At 42.7% G+C, this 21,354-nt stretch overlaps 1 protein-coding gene across 4 annotated transcripts in view; it reads left to right on the top strand.

Moving 5' to 3' along the window:
• LOC119978207 (multidrug resistance-associated protein 1-like) overlaps positions 1-21,354 on the top strand; it is a 99,978-nt gene that overhangs the window by 31,411 nt on the left and 47,213 nt on the right. For all 4 annotated transcript variants that reach the window (XM_038819642.1, XM_038819641.1, XM_038819640.1 and 1 more), the window contains exons 6-12: positions 1,656-1,787; positions 1,925-2,149; positions 5,385-5,562; positions 6,395-6,556; positions 8,301-8,393; positions 15,728-15,931; positions 19,410-19,556. In XM_038819642.1, coding sequence (XP_038675570.1) covers positions 1,656-1,787; positions 1,925-2,149; positions 5,385-5,562; positions 6,395-6,556; positions 8,301-8,393; positions 15,728-15,931; positions 19,410-19,556 — 1,141 coding nt within the window. The remainder of the gene's footprint in view (positions 1-1,655; positions 1,788-1,924; positions 2,150-5,384; positions 5,563-6,394; positions 6,557-8,300; positions 8,394-15,727; positions 15,932-19,409; positions 19,557-21,354) is intronic.

Raw genomic sequence — 21,354 nt, 5'->3', positions numbered from 1 at the left:
GGGGAAAACAACTGGCTGCTCTCCAATAAGAGAGAATTTAACCATTATCCCTTGACAATCAATGGCATTGCTATTACTGAATCAAGAACTGTCAACATCCAGGGGTTACCATTGACTGGAAACTAAACTTGCCTATCCATATAAATACTGTGGCTGCAAGCGCACGTCCGAGGCTAAGAATTCTGTGGTGAGTAACTCGTGTCCTGACCCCAAAGCCTGTCCACCACCTAAAAGGCACAAGTCAGGAGTGTAATGGAATACTCTCCACTTCCTGGATGAGTGCAGCTTCACCAACGCGCCAAGAAGCTCAAAACCATCCAGGAGAAAGCAGCCCGCTTGATTACTACCCTTTCCACAGACATTCAATCTCCTCTCCCCACCACAGACTCGCAGTGGCAGCAGTTTGTACCATCTACAAGATACACTGCAAGAACTTGCCAAGCCTCCTTACAAACCCAGAGCCGCTACTATCTGGAAGGACAAAGGCAGCAGATGCATGGGAACACCATCCACTCCAGTCACACATGATCCTGATTTGGAAATATATCGCCGTCCCTACATTGTCTCCGGGTCAAAATCCTGGAACCCCCTGTCGGCACCATGTGTACTTACACCACATGGTCACAAGGCTATTAGGGATGGACGATAAATTATTGTCTAGCCAGTGGCTCCCACATCTCGGGAATGAAAAGGGAAACATTGCTGTGCATTGAGATTTTCCTTGCTGGAACTGATAGAGATCTAATTTTTTTTTCCAATTAAGAGGCAATTTAATGTGGCCAATTCGCCTGTCTGCACATCTTTTTGGGTTGTGAGGGTGAAACCCACGCAGACACGGGGAGAATGTGCAAGCTCCACACGGACAGTAACCAGGGGCCAGGATTGAACTTGGATCCTCAGCGCTGTGAAGCAGCAGTGCTAACCACTGTGCCACCATGCCATCCCTACTGAAATAGATTATTGTGACCTTGGAGAGTGTGCTATCTCAGCCATAGTATATGAAATATCAAGCAAATCATAACTTCTAAATATTATGTCAGCTGATTTGCAAACAATGATTCATGAAATTGGCTTATAATGTGCTACCCAAGGAGGCGTGGCAAGTTCTTGCAGTGCATCTTGTAGATGGTACAAACTATTTATTGCCTTCAATGCTTTCTTCAAATTAAGTGCACTAATAAGCCAATTTCCTGCCCAAAGTAAATAAATAATTGTTAATTTCTCCACAAGTAGAAAATGTTGTACCACCATTGTTGACCTTTAATCACCTGTTCATTCCGAAGTTGTGACCAATGTCTCTTCAGTTTAGTCAATATTATTTCTTTCAGAAAGTTGATTTTTGTAAAGTGATTGAAGTGAAACTATAATTTTTGTTTGAATATTGGCAGTGATGCAAAAGTAATGTTTCAATTTTACATTAGTCATATAGTTCCTTGGTCTGTAGACATTGGAGTATCCGGTTTCTTCTTTGTTTCTGTTGCATTAATATTTCTTTTAGTTGTGTAGTTTTTCAATACCATTCTGCCCGTCACCATTTTGCGTACCTGGTTAGCTTTCAACATAAATTTTATCCTCTGAATTCCTCCACATTATGGATCTTGATCCGAAAATACAAGTGACCCATTAATGTGTGCTTTCTTGCATTACTTCTTCAGGATGACAGTTTTGGGATATAAACGACCATTGGAGCCAGGTGATTTATGGTCCTTAAATAGGAAGGATAAATCTAAAACGATTGTCCCACAACTTGTTGAAGAATGGGAGAAAGAATGCGCAAAGAATACCAGGTAATAGATATATTTGTAAATGTTACTCTTGACTAAAAGTATTACAGTTTTTACATGGTTTCTGTAAATTGCGTTCATTCTTCTTGTGCTCCAAGTAACTTTTAATAATCTTAGATTTCCTTTTTCATTTGGAAAAGACAAGGTGAAATGGTTTACTCTCCTAAGAAGAACAGAACCAAAAAACAGCACGAGGATACTGGGGAACCTGATGAAACACATGTATTTATTTTAAAGAAGAAAAAGAATTTGCAACCTTCACTGCTGAAGGCACTTTGTAGAGTCTTTGGCCCATACTTTATGATGAGCTTCCTGTATAAAATCATTCATGACTTGTTGATGTTTGCCAGCCCTGAAATTCTGAAGTAAGTTGCACAAGAGTTTGCAAAATAAAATGATTGCTGTAATGTTCTTTGTTGGACACGTACTGATATCATCAGTTGATCCATACTGATGTATTTTAACCTGAGCCCACGTGTGTTTGTGACACTAATCTTGCAACGTGAATGTAAGTCATAAGAAGTAGGCCACACGAGCCACTGAAATGGCTTCTCAATCCCCCTGGTGCCCAGAAGTCTATCGACTTCCGTTTTGAGTTGAATGACCATCTACAGTTGAGTGTACAAATTTCTCCTCAATGCAATCCTAAATTGCTGACCCCTTAGTTTGAGACTGTGACCCCATGTTCTGATTCTTCAACCATAAGAAACATTTTCTCAGGGTTAAAAGCCCCTGAAATATTTTACATGTCCCACCTCTCATTCTTCTAAACATCAATGAATATACAGTGTCTTCCCCCCCATAGGACAGCCCTCTCAATCCGGAAATCAATCTAGTTGCCATTAAGTATTTCCTTGAGTAAGGAGACCAAAACTTCACACCGTACTAGAGCAATATTATGTATGCATAATTAGAACATAGAACATAGAACAGTACAGCACAGAACAGGCCCTTCGGCCCTCAATGTTGTGCCGAGCCATGATCACCCTACTCAAACCCACGTATCCACCCTATACCCGTAACCCAACAACCCCCCCCTTAACCTTACTTTTATTAGGACACTATGGGCAATTTAGCATGGCCAATCCACCTAACCCGCACATCTTTGGACTGTGGGAGGAAACCGGAGCACCCGGAGGAAACCCACGCACACAGGGGGAGGACGTGCAGACTCCACACAGACAGTGACCCAGCCAGGAATCGAACCTGGGACCCTGGAGCTGTGAAGCATTTATGCTAACCACCATGCTACCCTGCTGCCCAATTGTAGTAAGAGTTCTTCACATTCTCACTCCCATCCCTCTGTAACAAAAACTAACATACTGTTTCCATTCCAAATTATTAATATTTTAATAATCTTTATTGTCACAAGTAGGCTTACATTAGCAACGCAATGAAGTTACTGTGAAAAGCCCCTAGTCGCCACATTCTGGCGCCTGTTTGGGTACACAGAGGGAGAATTCAGAATGTCCAAATGACCTAACAAGCACGTCTTTCGGGACTTGTGGGAGGAAACCGGAGCACCCGGAGGAAACCCGCGGAGACACGGGGAGAACGTGCAGACTCCGCACAGACAGTGACCCAAACCGGGAATCGAACCTGGGATCCTGGAGCTGTAAAGCAACAGTGCTACCCACTGTACTACCGTGCTTTACCTGCACGTTAACTTTCTGTAATTCATGTGAAAACCTTGGTGTCTCAGTGCAAACAATTTCCACTTTTTTTTATTTTCTTACCAAATGGATAACATCACACCTCACCAAGTTGTAATTCACCTACTGTGGTCTCTGCCAATGATTCAATCTATCTATATCTCTGTGCAGCCTCTTTGTATCTTTCTCGTCACTTTTTGTCCCACCTAACTTTGCAACGTCAGCAAATTTACAAGATGATAATATGGATTGTAAATAGCTGATCCTTGTTGGTCACAGCCTGCCAACTCAAAATCAATTTGTCCGTACTCACTTTCAATCCATGCTAATATATTACGCCCAATTCCATGTGTACTAGTTTTGTGTAATAACCAGTTAGTGACACCTTACTGAGTGATTTTTGAAAATTTAAGTGTACTCTTACCCATTTAACTAGTTATGTCCTTAAAAAAAAACCTCAAAATACTATTTCCCTTTCATAAATCTGTGTTTCATATTATGCATTTTATTCAGCAATAAAAGAATATTTTGTTTTGGTTATTTTTAGCTTCGAATAGGAGGTGAAGCTAATGTGTTTTAGGAACAGTTCACACAAGTTCTGAACTTTTAAGTTAAATCTATCAACATAGCACACAATTGTTTATTGTCTTCAACAAAAGAAAGCTTGTTTTCAATTTCCCCCTACACACATTACAAAGTGACAGTTTTGGTTTTAACGTTTCCAATGTCAGGAATTTACTTGTGCTTTGGCGAAAACTACAACAAAATACTGAAAAAATGCCATGATACAAGTCTGGAGGGGGAGGGGTGTGGGAGGGGAACGAGGAGAAGTGAAGAGATTTTAAAAAAAAATGTGGGGTTTGTCTTCCCTGTATACGCACAGAAATGGTAAGCACGGATATCAATTGTTACACCAGGCAGGAATAGCTTACATTTATGTAATGCCTTGATTATACAGGATTTTCTTGGTGCGCTTTACAAAGAAATAATGAGAACGGATCCCAAGCCATGGAGAGCAGTTTGGAAAAGCGAATTAATTCTACGGTGAAAAGAATAGACAAGTCGGGAGGCCGAGTGACTTGGGAAGGGAGTTCCAGAAGGTCGGGACCAAGGTCGATGAAGGCTTTACCACCAGTGATGTGGCAATAGATGGAGGATGTACAAGAAACTAGATTCTTAAGACCAAAGCGTGGTCAGAGGGGAAGTATGGAGGAGATTGTAAGGCTGATGAGGCAATTCAAATTTGATGCATTTGAGGGACTGGGGACCACTGTAAATTGGTGAGGATAGGTGATGTGTGAGAGCGATAGGATATGTATGACACCACTTTTTGACCAGTTGAAGTTGGGGACTACAGGTGATGGGGGATTAGTAGGGAGAGCATTGAGGTACAGTATTCTGGCTTGGGCAAAATTCCAGATAAGTTGTGGCATAGTGAAGTCTAGATGGTGTGGAGAGGAGCGTTCTTGAAAAGGTGGAAAAAAGTGGACCTCATTGAAAAGGAAGTGGAGTAGGAAACTTTGCCTGGGATCTAACACACTGGAGTAGGAAACCTCGCCTGGAATCTAACACACTGCCCACATTGCAAGTGGTTTTGTTCATTCTGAGTGGCCTGGGAATGGATGACGCCATGGTCAGGGGAGCTGAACTTGTGGTGGATAATTTCTTGCTTGAGGCTCTTCTAATGCTGCTTTGTGAAGCAAGTAGTATAATCAAAATTGATCCTTTTTTATTTTCATGACTTCTTCTGCAATATTTCTAGACGACGTTGGGGACTCAATTGAGATTTTTAAAAAAGTTCTGAATCTAAATCTTCTCCCCGGCAGTGGCAGTGTAATGTTACATTAATCTGTTGTGAAATTGGGCAACTAATGTTTGTCCGTGGTTTACCATAGTGCATATAAACATAACTCATGGCATTTAATCCATTTTTTTATTCTTTTAACAGATTGCTGTTGCAGTTTATCAATAATGAAAATGCTCCCGCCTGGCAAGGCTACTTTTATGTTATGCTGCTATTTCTTTGCGCACTCATACAGACTCTCTTCCTCCATCAATACTTCCAAATTTGTTTTGTTACTGGAATGAGATTGAAAACTGCTATTATAGGAGCCGTTTATAGAAAGGTATGAATTCATTCTACAGCCTTGTTAGTGTAACAAAATTGGTTTTAAAAAAAACGACATGCTAGTGCTCTCTGAAGTCTATTGTAGTGGTATAAGGTGAAAACATTAAACTGAAGGAAGAATTATGAATCAGTCATGAGGCAGATACATGGAGTAGGATATCTGTAGTTTTGTCAAGTAATCTAATGTAAAATATCAGAAGTTGGCAGCTAGTTGTCGATTTAGAGGCAATGTGGAAATTTAAACTTTTCAATTTTATCTGGCAGTTGTGTTAACCACATTGAAATTAATAATTTGAAATGTTCCCAGGAAAATAACTATCAATATTGGTGAGCCCAAGGAGCGGCACTGTGGCGCAGTGGTTAGCACTGCGGCATCACGGCGCTGAGGACCCAGGTTCGATCCCAGCCCCGGGTCACTGCCCATGTGGAGTTTGCACATTCTCCCTGTGTCCCCACAACCCAACTGACAGATGTGCAGGATAGGTGGATTGGCCACTCTAAATTGTCCCTTTAATTGGGAAAAAAAAATCATTGGATACTTTAAATTTAAATTAAAAAAAAAACATTGATGAGCCCTGAGTTTCTTATTTCTGTAAGCAGAGAAATCCTAATGGGGAAAAAATGTATATCTAATGACTGCTTTTAAAAATGTATTTACTATTGTAGAATAGTCGCTACATATTTGAAAATGATCGCTATAAATTACCTGCCTGAACATAAGACGACTTTAACTTGTAGTTTTAGCAGAATTATCCACGTTTTATTGTATATGCTCTTTGCATTGCTTAGAACATGTTTGGAGTAATCGGTTTTATTTGTTCTGTACTAAGGCCCTGGTTATTTCAAATGCAGCAAGAAAAACATCCACAGTCGGGGAAATTGTAAACTTGATGTCTGTGGATGCACAAAAGTTCATGGATTTGATAACTTACTTAAATATGATCTGGTCTGCACCACTTCAAGTGATCCTGGCTATGTACTTCCTGTGGCAGGTAACTGATTTGATGGTCACTAAAATTTATTTTGACCTCTGCACGTTATTTATCGAAGATTATTAAATTGTTTGTATTTTTAGATATAATCGTAGAATTTACAGTGCAGAAGGAGGCCAGTCGGCCCATCTAGTCTGCCAGCCCTTGGAAAGAGCCCATACCTCCACCTCATCCCAATTAACCCGGGAACCCCACCTAACCTTTGATCAAATTGTTCAGTTTGTTTTATCCGTACTGGCTTTACTCTTCAGATTCACTTCCATTATTGTACTAGCCTGCTATAACGTTTATAGAAACAGAAGCAGAAACATTGGCGACACGGTGGCACAGTGGTTAGAATCATAGAATTTACAGTGCAGAAGGAGGCCATTCTGCCCATCTAGTCTGCACCGGCCCTAGCAAAGAGCACCGTACTGTGGCGCAGTGGGTTAGCCCTGCTGTCTCACGGTGCCGAGGTTCCAGGATTGATCCCGGCTCTGGGTCATTGTCCGTGTGGAGTTTGCACATTCTCCCTGTGTTTGCGTGGGTTTCGCCCCCGCAACCCAAAAATGTTCAGGCTAGGTGGATTGGCCACGCTAAATTGCCCCTTAATTGGAAAAAATGAATTGGGTAACCTTTTGAAGTCTTGCAACACCAGGTTAAACGTTTTGGACACTAAGGGACAATTTATCATGGCCAATCCACCTAACCTGCACACCTTTGGACTGTGGGAGGAAACCGGAGGAAACCCACACAGACACCTAGGGGGGGGGGAGGGGAAGTGCAGACTCCATGCAGTCACCTGAGGCCAGAATTTAATCTGGTCCCTAGAGTTGAGGCAGCAGTGATAACCACTGTGCCACCGTGCTGTCCAATGGGAATGTGATTCCCATCTGTGTCCTGGGATCAGAGGATTTACATCGGGGAGCATCACCGGGGGGGGGGGGGGGGAGGAGGAGAAGACAGAGTGGTATCTCGGAGTGTCCCAACTTCTTGGTTAGCACTGCTGCCTCACAGCACGGGTCCTGGGTGACTGTGCGGAGTCTGCACGTTCGACCCGTGTCTGTGTGGGTTACTTCTGGGTGCTGCGGTTTCCTCCCACAATTCAAAGATGTGCAGGTTGGGTGGATTGGCCGTGCTAAATTACCCCTTAGTGTCCAAAGGTTAGGTGGGGTTATGGGTTTGCGGGCGAGTGGTCCTAGGTCGGTGCTCTTTCGGAGGGTCGGTGCAGACTTGATGGGCAGAATGGCCTCCTTCTGCAGTGTAGGGATATTATGTCTAATCATTCCTTGAGCCCATTCAGCCAGATCAATCATCTATCTTTGATTTGTATTTCTTTATTACCCTTGCTAACAAAATCTATCAATCTCACTCTGGTAAATTTTAATTGACCCAGTGGAGTTTTTCAAATCGAGTTTGGTAGAAGTCTTTTCATAAAATTTCTTTTCACAAAATTTCTACCTGTTGTGAAATTTCTTCAAATCTACGTGTGTGGATATAAAAAGTTGACTATAAAAGTCAACAGCATGTTGACTTTTATAGAAAAGCGGACTTGGGTTAGCGTAAACTTTACTGGAAGAATTGAGATGTAATGTAACCGTACGTCAAATATCACTTTCTATTTAAAAAAAAAAAAGGTTTTAGTATTATTACGAATGATATAAATTTAGGTGTCAATGGTTTTCATTGGTGTATATAGTGCAAGATTTCAAATGTTTGGGTAAGTAAAATCGAATCACAATTTTAATGTTTTTGCACTGTTCAGAACCTTGGGCCTTCTGTGCTAGCGGGCGTGGCTGTTATGGTTCTTCTAGTCCCTATAAATGGTGTGATTGCAGTGAAGACCAAAAACCTCCAGGTACAGTGACACACAAACAAAATACAATGGATACTGAATATCTGAAATTAAGATAGGAAATTCTGGAAATACTCGGGTCCGGCAGCATCTGTGGAGAGAGAAACAATTACTATTTCTGACTGTAAACGTTTTTATAGGTATGTAAACAGAAAAAGACTGACAAAAACAAATGTGAGGTCCCTTGCAGTTTGGTATTCATTTAAAAAAATAAATAAAAAAATTTAGAGTACACAATTCTTTTTTTTTCCCAATTAAGGGGCAATTTAGCGTGTTCAATCCACCTACCTTGCACATCTTTGGGTTGTGGGGGCGAAACCCACGCAAACACGGGGAGAATGTGCAAACTGCACACTGACAGTGACCCAGAGCTGGGATCGAACCTGGGACCTCGGTGCTGTGAGACTGCAATGCTAACCACTGAGCCACCGTGCTGCCCCGCAGTTTGTTATTCATAACGGGTGAACAAAAAAAATGGCTGAGGAACTAAACTTTTATTTTATTCATGTCTTCCTTTGTCAAGACAGAAGCAATGTACCGGAAGTTCTGAAAAAACGGGTTTTGGGAGCTGAAGGAAATCTGTATTAGTAGAGAAACTGTTTTGGGGAAATTGAAGGTACAAAATTTTCAGGGCTTAATGATCTTCATCTCCAAGTAGTTAAGGAAGTGGCCCAAAATAACATCCATTGGTGGCCATTTCCAAAATTCTTAGGACTCTGGAATGGTTTCTACAGATTGGAGAGTAGCCAATGTAAGCCTGCTGTTCAAAAAGGGAGATAGAGACAAAGTAGGGAACTATAGACCAGTGAGCCCAATGTCGATAGTATGAAGATGCTAGGATCTGCTATTGAGTATTCCATAGCATACCAGTTAGAAAGCAATAGTGTAATCAGACAAAGTCAGCATGGATTTATGGAAAATAAATCCTGCTTGGCAAATTTGTTGGAATTCTTGAAGATGTAACTAGTAGAGTTGACCAGGGAGAACCAGTGGAGTGGTTTATTTAGACTTTCAGAAGGCTTTTGACAAAGTCTCAAATAGCGGATTTCTATGTAAAGCAAAAGCGGAGATGGTAGAAAGCTGGTTAGTAAGCAGGAAACAAAAAGTTGGAATAATTGGGTCTTTTTCCGATTGGCAGGCAGTGACTAGTTACCGCATGGATCTGTGCGAGGATTCCAACTCTTGACATTAAAATGTATTGTCTCCAAATTTGCAGATGATACAATGTTGAGTGGGAGTGTGAGCTGTGAGGAGGATGCAACGATGCTTCAGCAGGATTTGGACAGGCTAAGTGTGTGGGCATATGCATGGCAGATGCAGTATGATGTGAATAAATGAGGTATGATGTGAATAAATGAGGTTATCTGCTTCGGTAGCAAAAAACAGGAAGACGTTATTATTTGAATGGGTGTAAATTGAGAGAGGTGGATACTCAGTGAGACCTTGGTGTCCTCGTGCATCAGCCCCTGAAAGTAAGCGCGCAGGTACAGCAGGCAGTAAAGAAGGCAAATGGTATGTTAGCCTTCATAGTGAGAGGATTTGAGTATAGGAAGAGGGATGTTGGACATCTATTGGGTGTTGGTGAGGCCACACCTGGAGTATTTTGTGTAGCTTTGGTGTCCTGATCTGAGGAAAGATGTTCTTGTTATGGAGGGAGTGCAGCAAAGATTTACTAAATTGATTCCTGGGATGGCAGGACTGTCCAATGAGGAGAGACTAAGTTGGTTTAAGGGGCAACTTGACAAATACATGAACAGAGGGATACGGACCCCGGAAGTGTGGAAGAATTTTGTTTAGACGAGCAGCATGGTCCGCGCAGGCTTGGAGGTCTGAAGGCCTGTTCCTGTGCTGTACTTTTCTTTGTTCTTTGGTTAGAATTATATTCATTGGAGTTTCGAAGAGTGAAAGGGGGTATAACAGAAACTTATAAAATTCTAACAGGATTTTACAAGGTTGATCCAGGGATAATGTCCCCGATGGTAGGGGAGCCCAGAACTCGGGGTCATAATTTGAGGATAAGTGGTAAACCTCTTTAGGATTGGATTGGATTATTGTCACATGTACTGAGGTACAATGAAAAGTATTGTTCCGCATGCAGCTCAAACGGATCATTCTGTACATTAAAACAAAATACATGGGCAGCATGGTGGAGCAGTGGTTAGCACTGGTGCCTCACTGCGCCGAGGTCCCATGTTCGATCCCGGCTCTGGGTCACTGTCTGTGTGGAGTTTGCACATTCTCCCCGTGTCTGCGTGGGTTTCGCCCCCACAACCCAAAGATGTGCAGGGTAGGTGGATTGGACACTCTAAATTGCCCCTTAATTGGAAAAAATTAATTGGCTACTCTAAATTTAGCGTAAAAAATGAAAAGTAAATACATAATAGCGCAAACATAAAATACACTATGTAAATACGTACACACAGACATCGGGTGAAGCATGCAGGAGGGTAGGTGAAGCATGCAGGAGGGTAGGTGAAGCATGCAGGAGGGTAGGTGAAGCATGCAGGAGGGTAGGTGAAGCATGCAGGAGGGTAGGTGAAGCATGCAGGAGGGTAGGTGAAGCATGCAGGAGGGTAGGTGAAGCATGCAGGAGGGTAGGTGAAGCATGCAGGAGGGTAGGTGAAGCATGCAGGAGGGTAGGTGAAGCATGCAGGAGGGTAGGTGAAGCATGCAGGAGGGTAGGTGAAGCATGCAGGAGGGTAGGTGAAGCATGCAGGAGGGTAGGTGAAGCATGCAGGAGGGTAGGTGAAGCATGCAGGAGGGTAGGTGAAGCATGCAGGAGGGTAGGTGAAGCATGCAGGAGGGTAGGTGAAGCATGCAGGAGGGTAGGTGAAGCATGCAGGAGGGTAGGTGAAGCATGCAGGAGGGTAGGTGAAGCATGCAGGAGGGTAGGTGAAGCATGCAGGAGGGTAGGTGAAGCATGCAGGAGCGTAGGTGAAGCATGCAGGAGCGTAGGTGAAGCATGCAGGAGCGTAGGTGAAGCATGCAGGAGCGTAGGTGAAGCATGCAGGAGCGTAGGTGAAGCATGCAGGAGCGTAGGTGAAGCATGCAGGAGCGTAGGTGAAGCATGCAGGAGCGTAGGTGAAGCATGCAGGAGCGTAGGTGAAGCATGCAGGAGCGTAGGTGAAGCATGCAGGAGCGTAGGTGAAGCATGCAGGAGCGTAGGTGAAGCATGCAGGAGCGTAGGTGAAGCATGCAGGAGCGTAGGTGAAGCATGCAGGAGCGTAGGTGAAGCATGCAGGAGCGTAGGTGAAGCATGCAGGAGCGTAGGTGAAGCATGCAGGAGCGTAGGTGAAGCATGCAGGAGCGTAGGTGAAGCATGCAGGAGCGTAGGTGAAGCATGCAGGAGCGTAGGTGAAGCATGCAGGAGCGTAGGTGAAGCATGCAGGAGCGTAGGTGAAGCATGCAGGAGCGTAGGTGAAGCATGCAGGAGGGTAGGTGAAGCATGCAGGAGGGTAGGTGAAGCATGCAGGAGGGTAGGTGAAGCATGCAGGAGGGTAGGTGAAGCATGCAGGAGGGTAGGTGAAGCATGCAGGAGGGTAGGCGAAGCATGCAGGAGGGTAGGTGAAGCATGCAGGAGGGTAGGTGAAGCATGCAGGAGGGTAGGTGAAGCATGCAGGAGGGTAGGTGAAGCATGCAGGAGGGTAGGTGAAGCATGCAGGAGCGTAGGTGAAGCATGCAGGAGGGTAGGTGAAGCATGCAGGAGGGTAGGTGAAGCATGCAGGAGGGTAGGTGAAGCATGCAGGAGGGTAGGTGAAGCATGCAGGAGGGTAGGTGAAGCATGCAGGAGGGTAGGTGAAGCATGCAGGAGGGTAGGTGAAGCATGCAGGAGGGTAGGTGAAGCATGCAGGAGGGTAGGTGAAGCATGCAGGAGGGTAGGTGAAGCATGCAGGAGGGTAGGTGAAGCATGCAGGAGGGTAGGTGAAGCATGCAGGAGGGTAGGTGAAGCATGCAGGAGGGTAGGTGAAGCATGCAGGAGGGTAGGTGAAGCATGCAGGAGGGTAGGTGAAGCATGCAGGAGGGTAGGTGAAGCATGCAGGAGGGTAGGTGAAGCATGCAGGAGGGTAGTCCTACTCAGTTGAGGAGATGTGTGAGAGCCAAACCTGCAAGAAAACATAAAAAAGAGAAAGGTAGGTGTTAGAATTAATTTTTAAGAGATTAGTACGGCTATGGGGGATGGAAGAAGAGGATCTGTGTGAGAGCTTGCAGAGAGTCGCCACGCTCCGGCGCCATCTACTGAGGACTGAGATGAGGAGAAATTTCTTCACCCAGAGAGCGGTGAATCTGTGGAATTCACTACCACAGAAAGTAGTTGGGCCAAAACGTTGTGATTTCAGGAAGGAATTGGGTATCGCTCTTGGGGCTAAAGGGAGGCTAAAAGGGGCAAATAGCTTACTGCTGCTATGTTGTGTGTCAGTTGAATACCTTTCCTCAAAACTGAAGAGAAAATAATACCAAAGAGAAGGATTGTAATGGGGTTGAAAGCACGAGGGATTAAATTGCGCATAAAAGCCAAAGAGATTAAAAATGGTTATGTAAAGAAACACTAGGTGCATCCAGGTGATGACTGGCTACATAGAAACCGTCTGAATGGAAGATGGAATAAAGAAAAAGACCAGATCAAACAGGCAAAAAAACTTACAAAACAATTGAAGGCAGAGGTTATAACCTCAAAGTTGTTAACTCAATATCGAGTCCAGAAGCCTATAAACTGCTGAGTTGAAAGATGAAGTGTTGTTCCTTGAGCCTGCATTGAGGTTCAATGGCACACTGTAACAGACTGAACTGAATGGTCAGGGTGGGGGCAAAGGGTCATGGTTGCATATGGAGGTGTTCTGCAAAGTGGTCACCCAGTCTATATTTGGTCTTCCCAGTGAAGAGGAGGCAACTGTGAGCAGTGAATACAGTATCCTGTCCCTGTGAAAATGAGAGATAGAAATGGCAAGATTAGGGAACCATGGATGACTGGTGGAATTGTGAGACTAGCCAAGATGAAAAAGGAAGCATACATAAGATCGAGGCCACTCAAAACTGATGAAGCTTTGGAGGAATATTTGGAAAGTAGGACAAATCTCAAACGTGCAATAAAGAGGGCTAAAAGGAGTCATGAAATATCTTTGGCTAACAGGGTTAAGGAAAATCCCAAAGCCTTTTATTCATCTATAAGGAGCAAGAGGGTAACTAGAGAAAGGATTGGCCCACTCAAAGACAAAAGAGGGAATTTATGTGTGGAGTCAGAGTGAGATTCTTAATGAGTACTTTGCATCGGTATTCACCAAGGAGAGGGACATGACGGATGTTGAGGCTAGGGATGGATGTTTAAATACTCTAGGTCATGTCGGCATAAGGAAGGGGGATGTTTTAGGTATTCTAAAAGGCATTAATGTGGACAAGTCCCCAGGTCTGGATGGGATCTATCCCAGGTTACTGAGGGAAACGAGGGACAAAATAGCTGGGGCCTTAACAGATATCCTTGCAGCATCCTTGAGCATGGGTGAGGTCCCAGAGGACTGGAGAATTGCTAATGTTGTCCCTTTGTTTAAGAAGGGTAGCAGGGATGATCCAGGGAATTATAGACCTGTGAGCTTGACGTCAGTGGTAGGCAAACTGTTGCAGAAGATACTGAGGGATAGGATCTATTCACATTTGGAAGAAAACAGACTTATCAGTGATGGGCAGCATGGTTTTGTGCAGGGAAGGTCATGTCTTACAAACCTAATAGAATTCTTTGAGGAAGAAGTGACAAAGTTAGTTGATGAGGGAAGGGCTGTAGATGTCATATACATGGACTTCAGTAAGGCGTTTGATGAGGTTTCCCATGGCAGGTTGATGGAAAAAGTGAAGTCGTATGGGGTTCAGGGTGTACTAGCTAGATGGATAAAGAACTGGCTGGGCAACAGGAGACAGAGTAGTGGTGGAAGGGAGTCTCAAAATGGAGAACGGTGACTAGTGGTGTTCCACAGAGATCCGTGCTAGGACCACTGTTGTTTGTGATGTACATAAATGATCTGGAGGAAGGTGTAGGTGGTCTGATGAGCAAGTTTGCAGATAATAAGATTGGTGGAGTTGCAGATAACGAGGAGGACTGTCGGAGAATACAGCAAAATATAGATAGATTGGAGAGTTGGGCAGAGAAATGGCAGATGGAGTTCAATCCAGGCAAATGCGAAGTGATACATTTTGGAAGCTCTAATTCAAGAGTGGACTATATGGTCAATGGAAGCGTCCTGGGGAAAATTGATGTACAGAGAGATCTAGGAGTTCAGGTCCATTGTACCCTGAAGGTGGCAACGCAGGTCGATAGAGTGGTCAAGAAGGCATACAGCAAGCTTGCCTTCATCGGACGGGGTATTGAGTACAAGAGTCGGCAGGTCATTTTACAGTTGTATAGGACTTTGGTTAGGCCACATTTGGAATACTGCGTGCAGTTCTGGTCGCCACATTACCAGAAGGATGTGGATGCTTTAGAGAGGGTGCAGAGGAGGTTCACCAGGATGTTGCCTGGTATGGAGGGTGTTAGCTATGAAGAAAGGTTGAGTAGATTAAGATTGTTTTCGTTGGAAAGACGGAGGTTGAGGGGGGACCTGATTGAGGTATACAAAATTTATGAGAGGTATGGACAGGATGGATAGCAACAAGCTTTTTCCAAGAGTGGGGGTGTCCATTGCAAAGGGTCACGATTTCAAGGTGAGAGGGGGAAAGTTTTTTACGCAGAGGGTGGTGGGTGCCTGGAACGCTTTGCCAGTGGAGGTGGTAGAGGCGGGCACGATAGCATCATTTAAGATGCATCTGGACAGATATATGAACGGGCGGGGAACAGAGGGAAGTAGATCTTTGGAAAATAGGCAATAGGTTTAGATAAAGGCTATGGATCGGCGCAGGCTGGGAGGGCCGAAGGGCCTGTACCTGTGCTGTAATTTTCTTTGTTCTTTATCTCTTTCCCTTCTCGCCATCTAAGGCTACAAATGCTCTTTCCAAGTGAAACACTGATTCACTTGTATTCATTTTCAATTTAGTACTTTGCATTCGTAAAAGATGTTTTGTTCCATCACAGCTTTGTCATTGAATCTCTCCTCCCTTTGCCCTATCCCAGATCATCCCGTTAAATTCTTCTTCCCTCCTTGCCTCTGCCCTCTACACAGCATAAAACCAATCACATTTCTACTTTCTCTTTTGGTTCTGAAGAGTAACATTAGGTTTGAAATGTGAGCAACTGTTATCTCTCCATATATGCTGCCAGTTCAGCTGAGTATTTCCAGCACTATCTGTGTGTTTTTATTTTATGAAACTTTATGTTGGACTAATAAACATGCCATTTTTAACTTTGTAATATTCAGGTGACGCAGATGAAAGAAAAAGACAACCGTATCAAATTGATGAATGAGGTTTTAAATGGAATGAGAGTATTGAAGTTATATGCCTGGGAGCTGGCGTTTAAAGAGAAGGTGCTGCAAATTAGACAAAAGGAACTCCAAGTGCTCAAAAGTGCTGCCTACCTCTCCGCGGTTTCAACGTTCACGTGGGTCTGTGCACCATTTCTGGTACGTAATGCAATCTGTGGAATGTTTGGATATGGGGGTTGGGGAATAAACTAGTCCATAAAATTGGTTCAGTATACAGATATATATGGATTTGTTTTTGTGAAAATTGCAGTGCCTTCCTGCTAGTCCTTGAACAAATTGGGCATCATTGAGCTCGAATGGGAATAGCACAAAGTCTGACAAAAAGAATTGAGTCTAAGCCACAATTTAATAAGTGTGTGTGCGCATAAAGAAATCTCTTCAAAATAATAATGTTCGCTGCATGTTCACAGATTTATTGAGTATTTGATAATTATTGACCAGAATTAAACGTGCGCTTATTAGCCACACTTGGAACAACACTTTGCAAGTTTACCAGCAGACTGATTGGACCTTATTAAATTCTGTCTCTCTTTGAAATCATTCTCTTAGATACTTTTTCAGTGTTAACTAATTTTTCTTTCTTGTACTTATACAGTGACTTTAGCTTTGTATGTTCTAATTGCTGTCAATCAAATCTTTCTGCTGAAGATAGTTACAGAAATTCATGAGCTATTCAAAATGTCCTAATGAACTGTGAAGTTGTTTCCATCACTAAAATTAAATCTCATTCCTGTTAGGAGTTACGGGGATAGTTGGGGGTTACGGGAATAGGGTGGACATGTGGGCTTGGGTAGGGTGCTCTTTCCAAGGGCCGGTGCAGACTCGATGGGCCAAATGGCCTCCTTCTGCACTGTAAATTCTATGATTCTATTAAATTTGTTGGTTGTTGACTACTTCTGCATTTCATCATTTTCAAATTGAACTTTGTACAATGTTATTTAAGCATTACAATTTAGATAACGCAACCTTTTCAGATAAACCTATTCATTTGTGGGATGCAGAATGTTTCAAAATAAAACCTTTTACAAAAAAAGTTATTTGAGGGGAGAGTTTTAAGTGATCTGTTTGTATGTGTATAGGAATAAACAGCAAGGAGTGAAGCAAAGAGACGAGATAATATTTGCATGTACCTTGTCAGACCTTTGAGCTGACCAGGATGCCCAGTGAAAAAGCTGATGTGTTTTAATTATGTCTACATTAGGTTAAAGTATGCGCAGCAGAGTTGTGTTACTGCCTGTAATATATGATAGTGAAAGAGTGTTGGCTTGAACGAAGAATTTATGACTGGAAAGAATTCTGAATCTATTTTAAGAGCATGTTTATTATAGGGAACGTAATGAAGAGTAAAATTAAAATGGAGTTCTTCAGCAGTGTGCCTTCGTGTTGCTTTTGGCTTTAAAAAATACTGATGTGGCCCAGGACAACTAATCATTGTCCAGTGTAATTGATACATTGGAGTTCTGTTCAATAAGTTGCACGATTCACATAAACAGGACTGCCTATACCTTCACTGACCTATGTAAGGAGCAAAACTAGAACTGAGGAACAGTTTGCTTGTGTCGGAGTTTCTCAGCTACACCTTTGTATGTAGATTCAACTCTTATTCGAGATTTTTTTTTGCTCATGGTAGCACAGTGGTTAGCACTGTGGCTTCACAACGCCAGGGTCCCAGGTTTGATTCCCTGCTGGGTCACTGTCTGTGTGGAGTTTGCACGTTCTCTCCTTGTCTGTGTGGGTTTCCTCCGGGTGCTTCGGTTTCCTCCCACAGTCCAAAGACGTGCAGGTTAGGTGGATTGGACATGCTAAATTGCCCTTGGTGTCCAAAAAGGTTTGGGAGGGGTTACTGGGTTATGGAGATGGGGTGGAAGTGAGGGCTTAAAGCGGGTCGGTACAGACTCGATGGGCCGAATGGCCTTTGTCTGCACTCTATTCTATGTTCCTTCACACGAGGTACTGACACTTGTTAGAAATGTGTTAGAAATGTGTGCCAGAAACTCTGGGTATTTAAATGACTCTTGAAGTAAGTGTCAAAAAGATATTTGTCTATGGTATGATAGGTGGATTTGATCTAGCACTTGCTCAGGGTTTAAGGGGAAGTGGCCATGTAATTGAACTGCTGATCGAGAGGTCCAGGTTAATGCTGTGGAGACTCGGGATCAAATACCACATGGCAGCTGGTGGAATTTAGATTCAGACAGTTACTTACACTAATGGTGACCATGAAACTATTGTTGATTTTTGTAATGTCCTTTTCGGGAAGGAAATCTGCCGTCTTTACCTGGTCTGGCCTAGATGCGATGCCAGACCCACAGCAATGTGGTTGATTCTTAAATGCTGAACCGCTACAGAGAAGAGAAAAAGGAATGAAATTGGATGAATCTGGCCCAACATTGGCACAGACACTTGGAAACAATAGTGGCACATCCAACCCTGCAGAGTCCTCCTTGCTAGCATCTGGTGATTGGTGCCAGAATTGGGAGAGCTGGTCATGTAACAGTCTAACATAGTCATGCTCATTGAACCATACCGTACAGACAATGTCTCAAATTCACCATCTCTTGCAACTGAGCAGCAAACTAATCGAAATGCCAGTAAGAGAATGTCGATGGTGCGCTCGGGTCCAATTATTTATTTTTATTATAAAGTTGATTTTTAGTGTAAATTATTTATCTTTATTTTGCTTTTAATTCTACAGCCACGTCTAGTAGTAGTTTGTGAAATAATATTGTTATAGTCTGCTACTAATTGTTGTGGGCCAAAGTATATCATGGAGTTCACCTGACCTGCAACTGTTTATAGATTTTGGCTAGGATGAGCACAAGGGCCTGCCTTTCAGGTGTTATTCAACAGGGGCCATAAAGCAATTTTAATCCAAAAAACAAGCTTTATTCTGCAAATTTAGTTAACATTTTTATAAACACAAGCAGTAAGCATTTTTATCAACTACAAACATAAAATACCCCACACAGCTACAGTAATCTTTGTATCACCCTTAATAAATTCCCCCATTAACTGTTCCAGTTTAATAACAAGATCCCATACACCAGTTCTCCCTTTTCAAAGGTGTGGCCCAGCACACAACACTCAGACCTGGTATGGATACCCTTGTTTCCTTCCCAAAACAGCAGGTTTGAATTCCTTCCAGAAAACAGTTCTCTTTTCAAGTTATCAAGCAGTCGAGAAACAGCTTTTAAAATGAGGATACAGAGACAGTTCTTTGAACCTGTGCAGAACAAACCAGTTCAAACTCAAAACAAAAGTAAAACCAACTCCCAGAGCCACAACCCAGCTCCACCCACACAATGACATAATTGAAACCATGTGATGAGACAAAAACATTTCTTAAAGGGACACTCCCATGACATAATTAAGATCTATTCTGACCGATGAGTACAGTGGTATGTTGCTGATGGAGAAACTGATTGTTCTAAATAAACAATAGTAAATATTATTTGGATATGTCCAAGGTTTCCTGACAATGTTTTGTGTGTTTCTGGCAATGTTAAGTGTTTCTATTATAATTGATGTCTGTTTTATTTGTATGCAATACCTCTACATCTGTAGAATTGTAAGAAATTAGTCATGTACAACTTGTTTCTCTTTAATTTTTGAACAGGTTGCTTTATCTACATTTGCAGTGTATGTGCTTGTAGATGAGAATAACGTGCTGGATGCCCAGAAAGCTTTTGTTTCATTGGCGCTGTTTAACATTCTCCGATTTCCACTCAACATGCTCCCCATGGTCATTAGTAGTTTAGTACAAGTAAGTGAATACTTGGATTGATGTAAGCATATATTAATGATGTACTGTTGAGGTGGGATGAGAATGGTCTAGTATTCTCCAGCCTTTCTGAATGCTTCTCTTTCCACAAAGATTTTTAACGTATATTTTATTGACATAGGTGGCACAGTGGTTAGCACTGCTGCCTTACAGCATTAGGGAACCGGGTTTAATTCTGGCCCTGGATGACTTGTCTGGGTGGAGATTGCACTTTCTCCATGTGTCTGCATGGGTTTCCTCCGGGTACACCGGTTTCCTCCCTCAGTTCAAAGATGTGCAGGTTAGATGGATTGAGGATTATCAATTGCCCTTGGTGTCCAAAGGTTAGTTGGGGTTACGGGGATAGGGTGGGGGTGGGCCTGGGTAGGGTGCTCTTTGAGGGTCGGTGCAGACCGGATGGGCTGAATGGCCGCCTCCTGTAATGCAGAGCTTCTATAATTCTCTATGGCAAAGACTCAGTGAGAAGGGTTCCCCAAACATGGCTAACTAAGGAAGTTAAGGATGGTATCAAATTAACAGAAAAATTGTTTAAAAAAAGCAAAGGATGACCAAATGACTAAAAAATAGTAGAGGGTAAAATTGGAGTATTAGCAAGAAATATAAGAACCGACAGTGAAAGGAAAAGAATAGTGGTGCTGAGCATTGGACCCTAAAGAGGATGATGGGGAACAAAGAAATTGCAGAGACTTTGAACAAATATTTTGTATCTGTCTTCACAATAGAGACACAAGAGTATCCCAAAAATAATGGCAAAGGAATGAGCAGAAAGGAACTTAAAACAGTCACGATGGGAGAAAATACTAGGCAAACCAATGGGAGTAACGGTTAACAAGTCCAGTCCTTGGATGTGTTGATCTGCATCCTTAGGTCGTAAAAGAAGTGGCTTCAGTGTGATGAATGTAGGATTTTGGATGTATTGGGTGATTAGTATTTGGTGAAGTAAGGGTTAAAAGCTTGGGTTAGTGTGTGTTTGACGGCTGCAGTCCTGTTTTTAGAAGAACCTTGGTTTGAAAGACAACAAAGGTAGAAGCCAGAGGTGCAATTAATCAGTGTAAAAAGTTTGAGCTAATGCAATTTTGTTTTGATTTGGGGGATTCCTTGAGGTTAATTAGTTTTCAGCTTGGTAAGATCATTGCATTTCTGGGTGGAACTAAGGCGTCAGGCTTATGAGGAAGAATTTTTCAGTTTTAGTTCTGATTCTGGCTGAAGCTGAGACCAAGTAAGGCAGTTTGCTCTCACTGTAAGTTAGTTAAAGGACATTAACTGTATTTAAAGCTGTGCAGACTTGTCTGAGGACAAAGGGGAGTTGAAACAAACCAGTTGAAAACCGCTTTTGAAGACATTCAGCTGCAGGGATTCGGACTGGAGTCGGATCTCTTCTGTAAAGTAATGTGAAGAGATCTCTTTCTCATAGGATAACTCTAAACCAAAGTATTACTCTGTGCCGTTGGCATTTAAGGGGGTTTGAGGTGGTCTATTTTCTTTCGTTTAAGTGGGAATAAAGATAGCAGTTAAGGATTGTATTTTTGGAGTAATATTTTAAGGAGTAACTGTAAGCTATTTTTGGGTGTGATGTTAAAGATTTAGTACTGTGTCCGTAATAACGTTTTGTTTTAAAATATCATATTCCTATATCTTCGACAATCACTCCTGGAGCGAGTATCCTTTCCTCACTCACAAAATTAAAATAAAATATTGACGTTTCGGTCCAGTATCCTAGCCACTGCTGGGGTCTGGTCTGGGATTGCAATACCAGAGATAATGAATGCATTGGCTGCAA

This window comes from Scyliorhinus canicula, chromosome 15, assembly GCF_902713615.1.
Source record: "Scyliorhinus canicula chromosome 15, sScyCan1.1, whole genome shotgun sequence".
Classification (NCBI taxonomy): domain Eukaryota; kingdom Metazoa; phylum Chordata; class Chondrichthyes; order Carcharhiniformes; family Scyliorhinidae; genus Scyliorhinus; species Scyliorhinus canicula.
The sequence above is the reverse complement of the archived record's forward strand: the minus strand, read 5'-3'. Positions and strand labels throughout refer to the sequence as shown.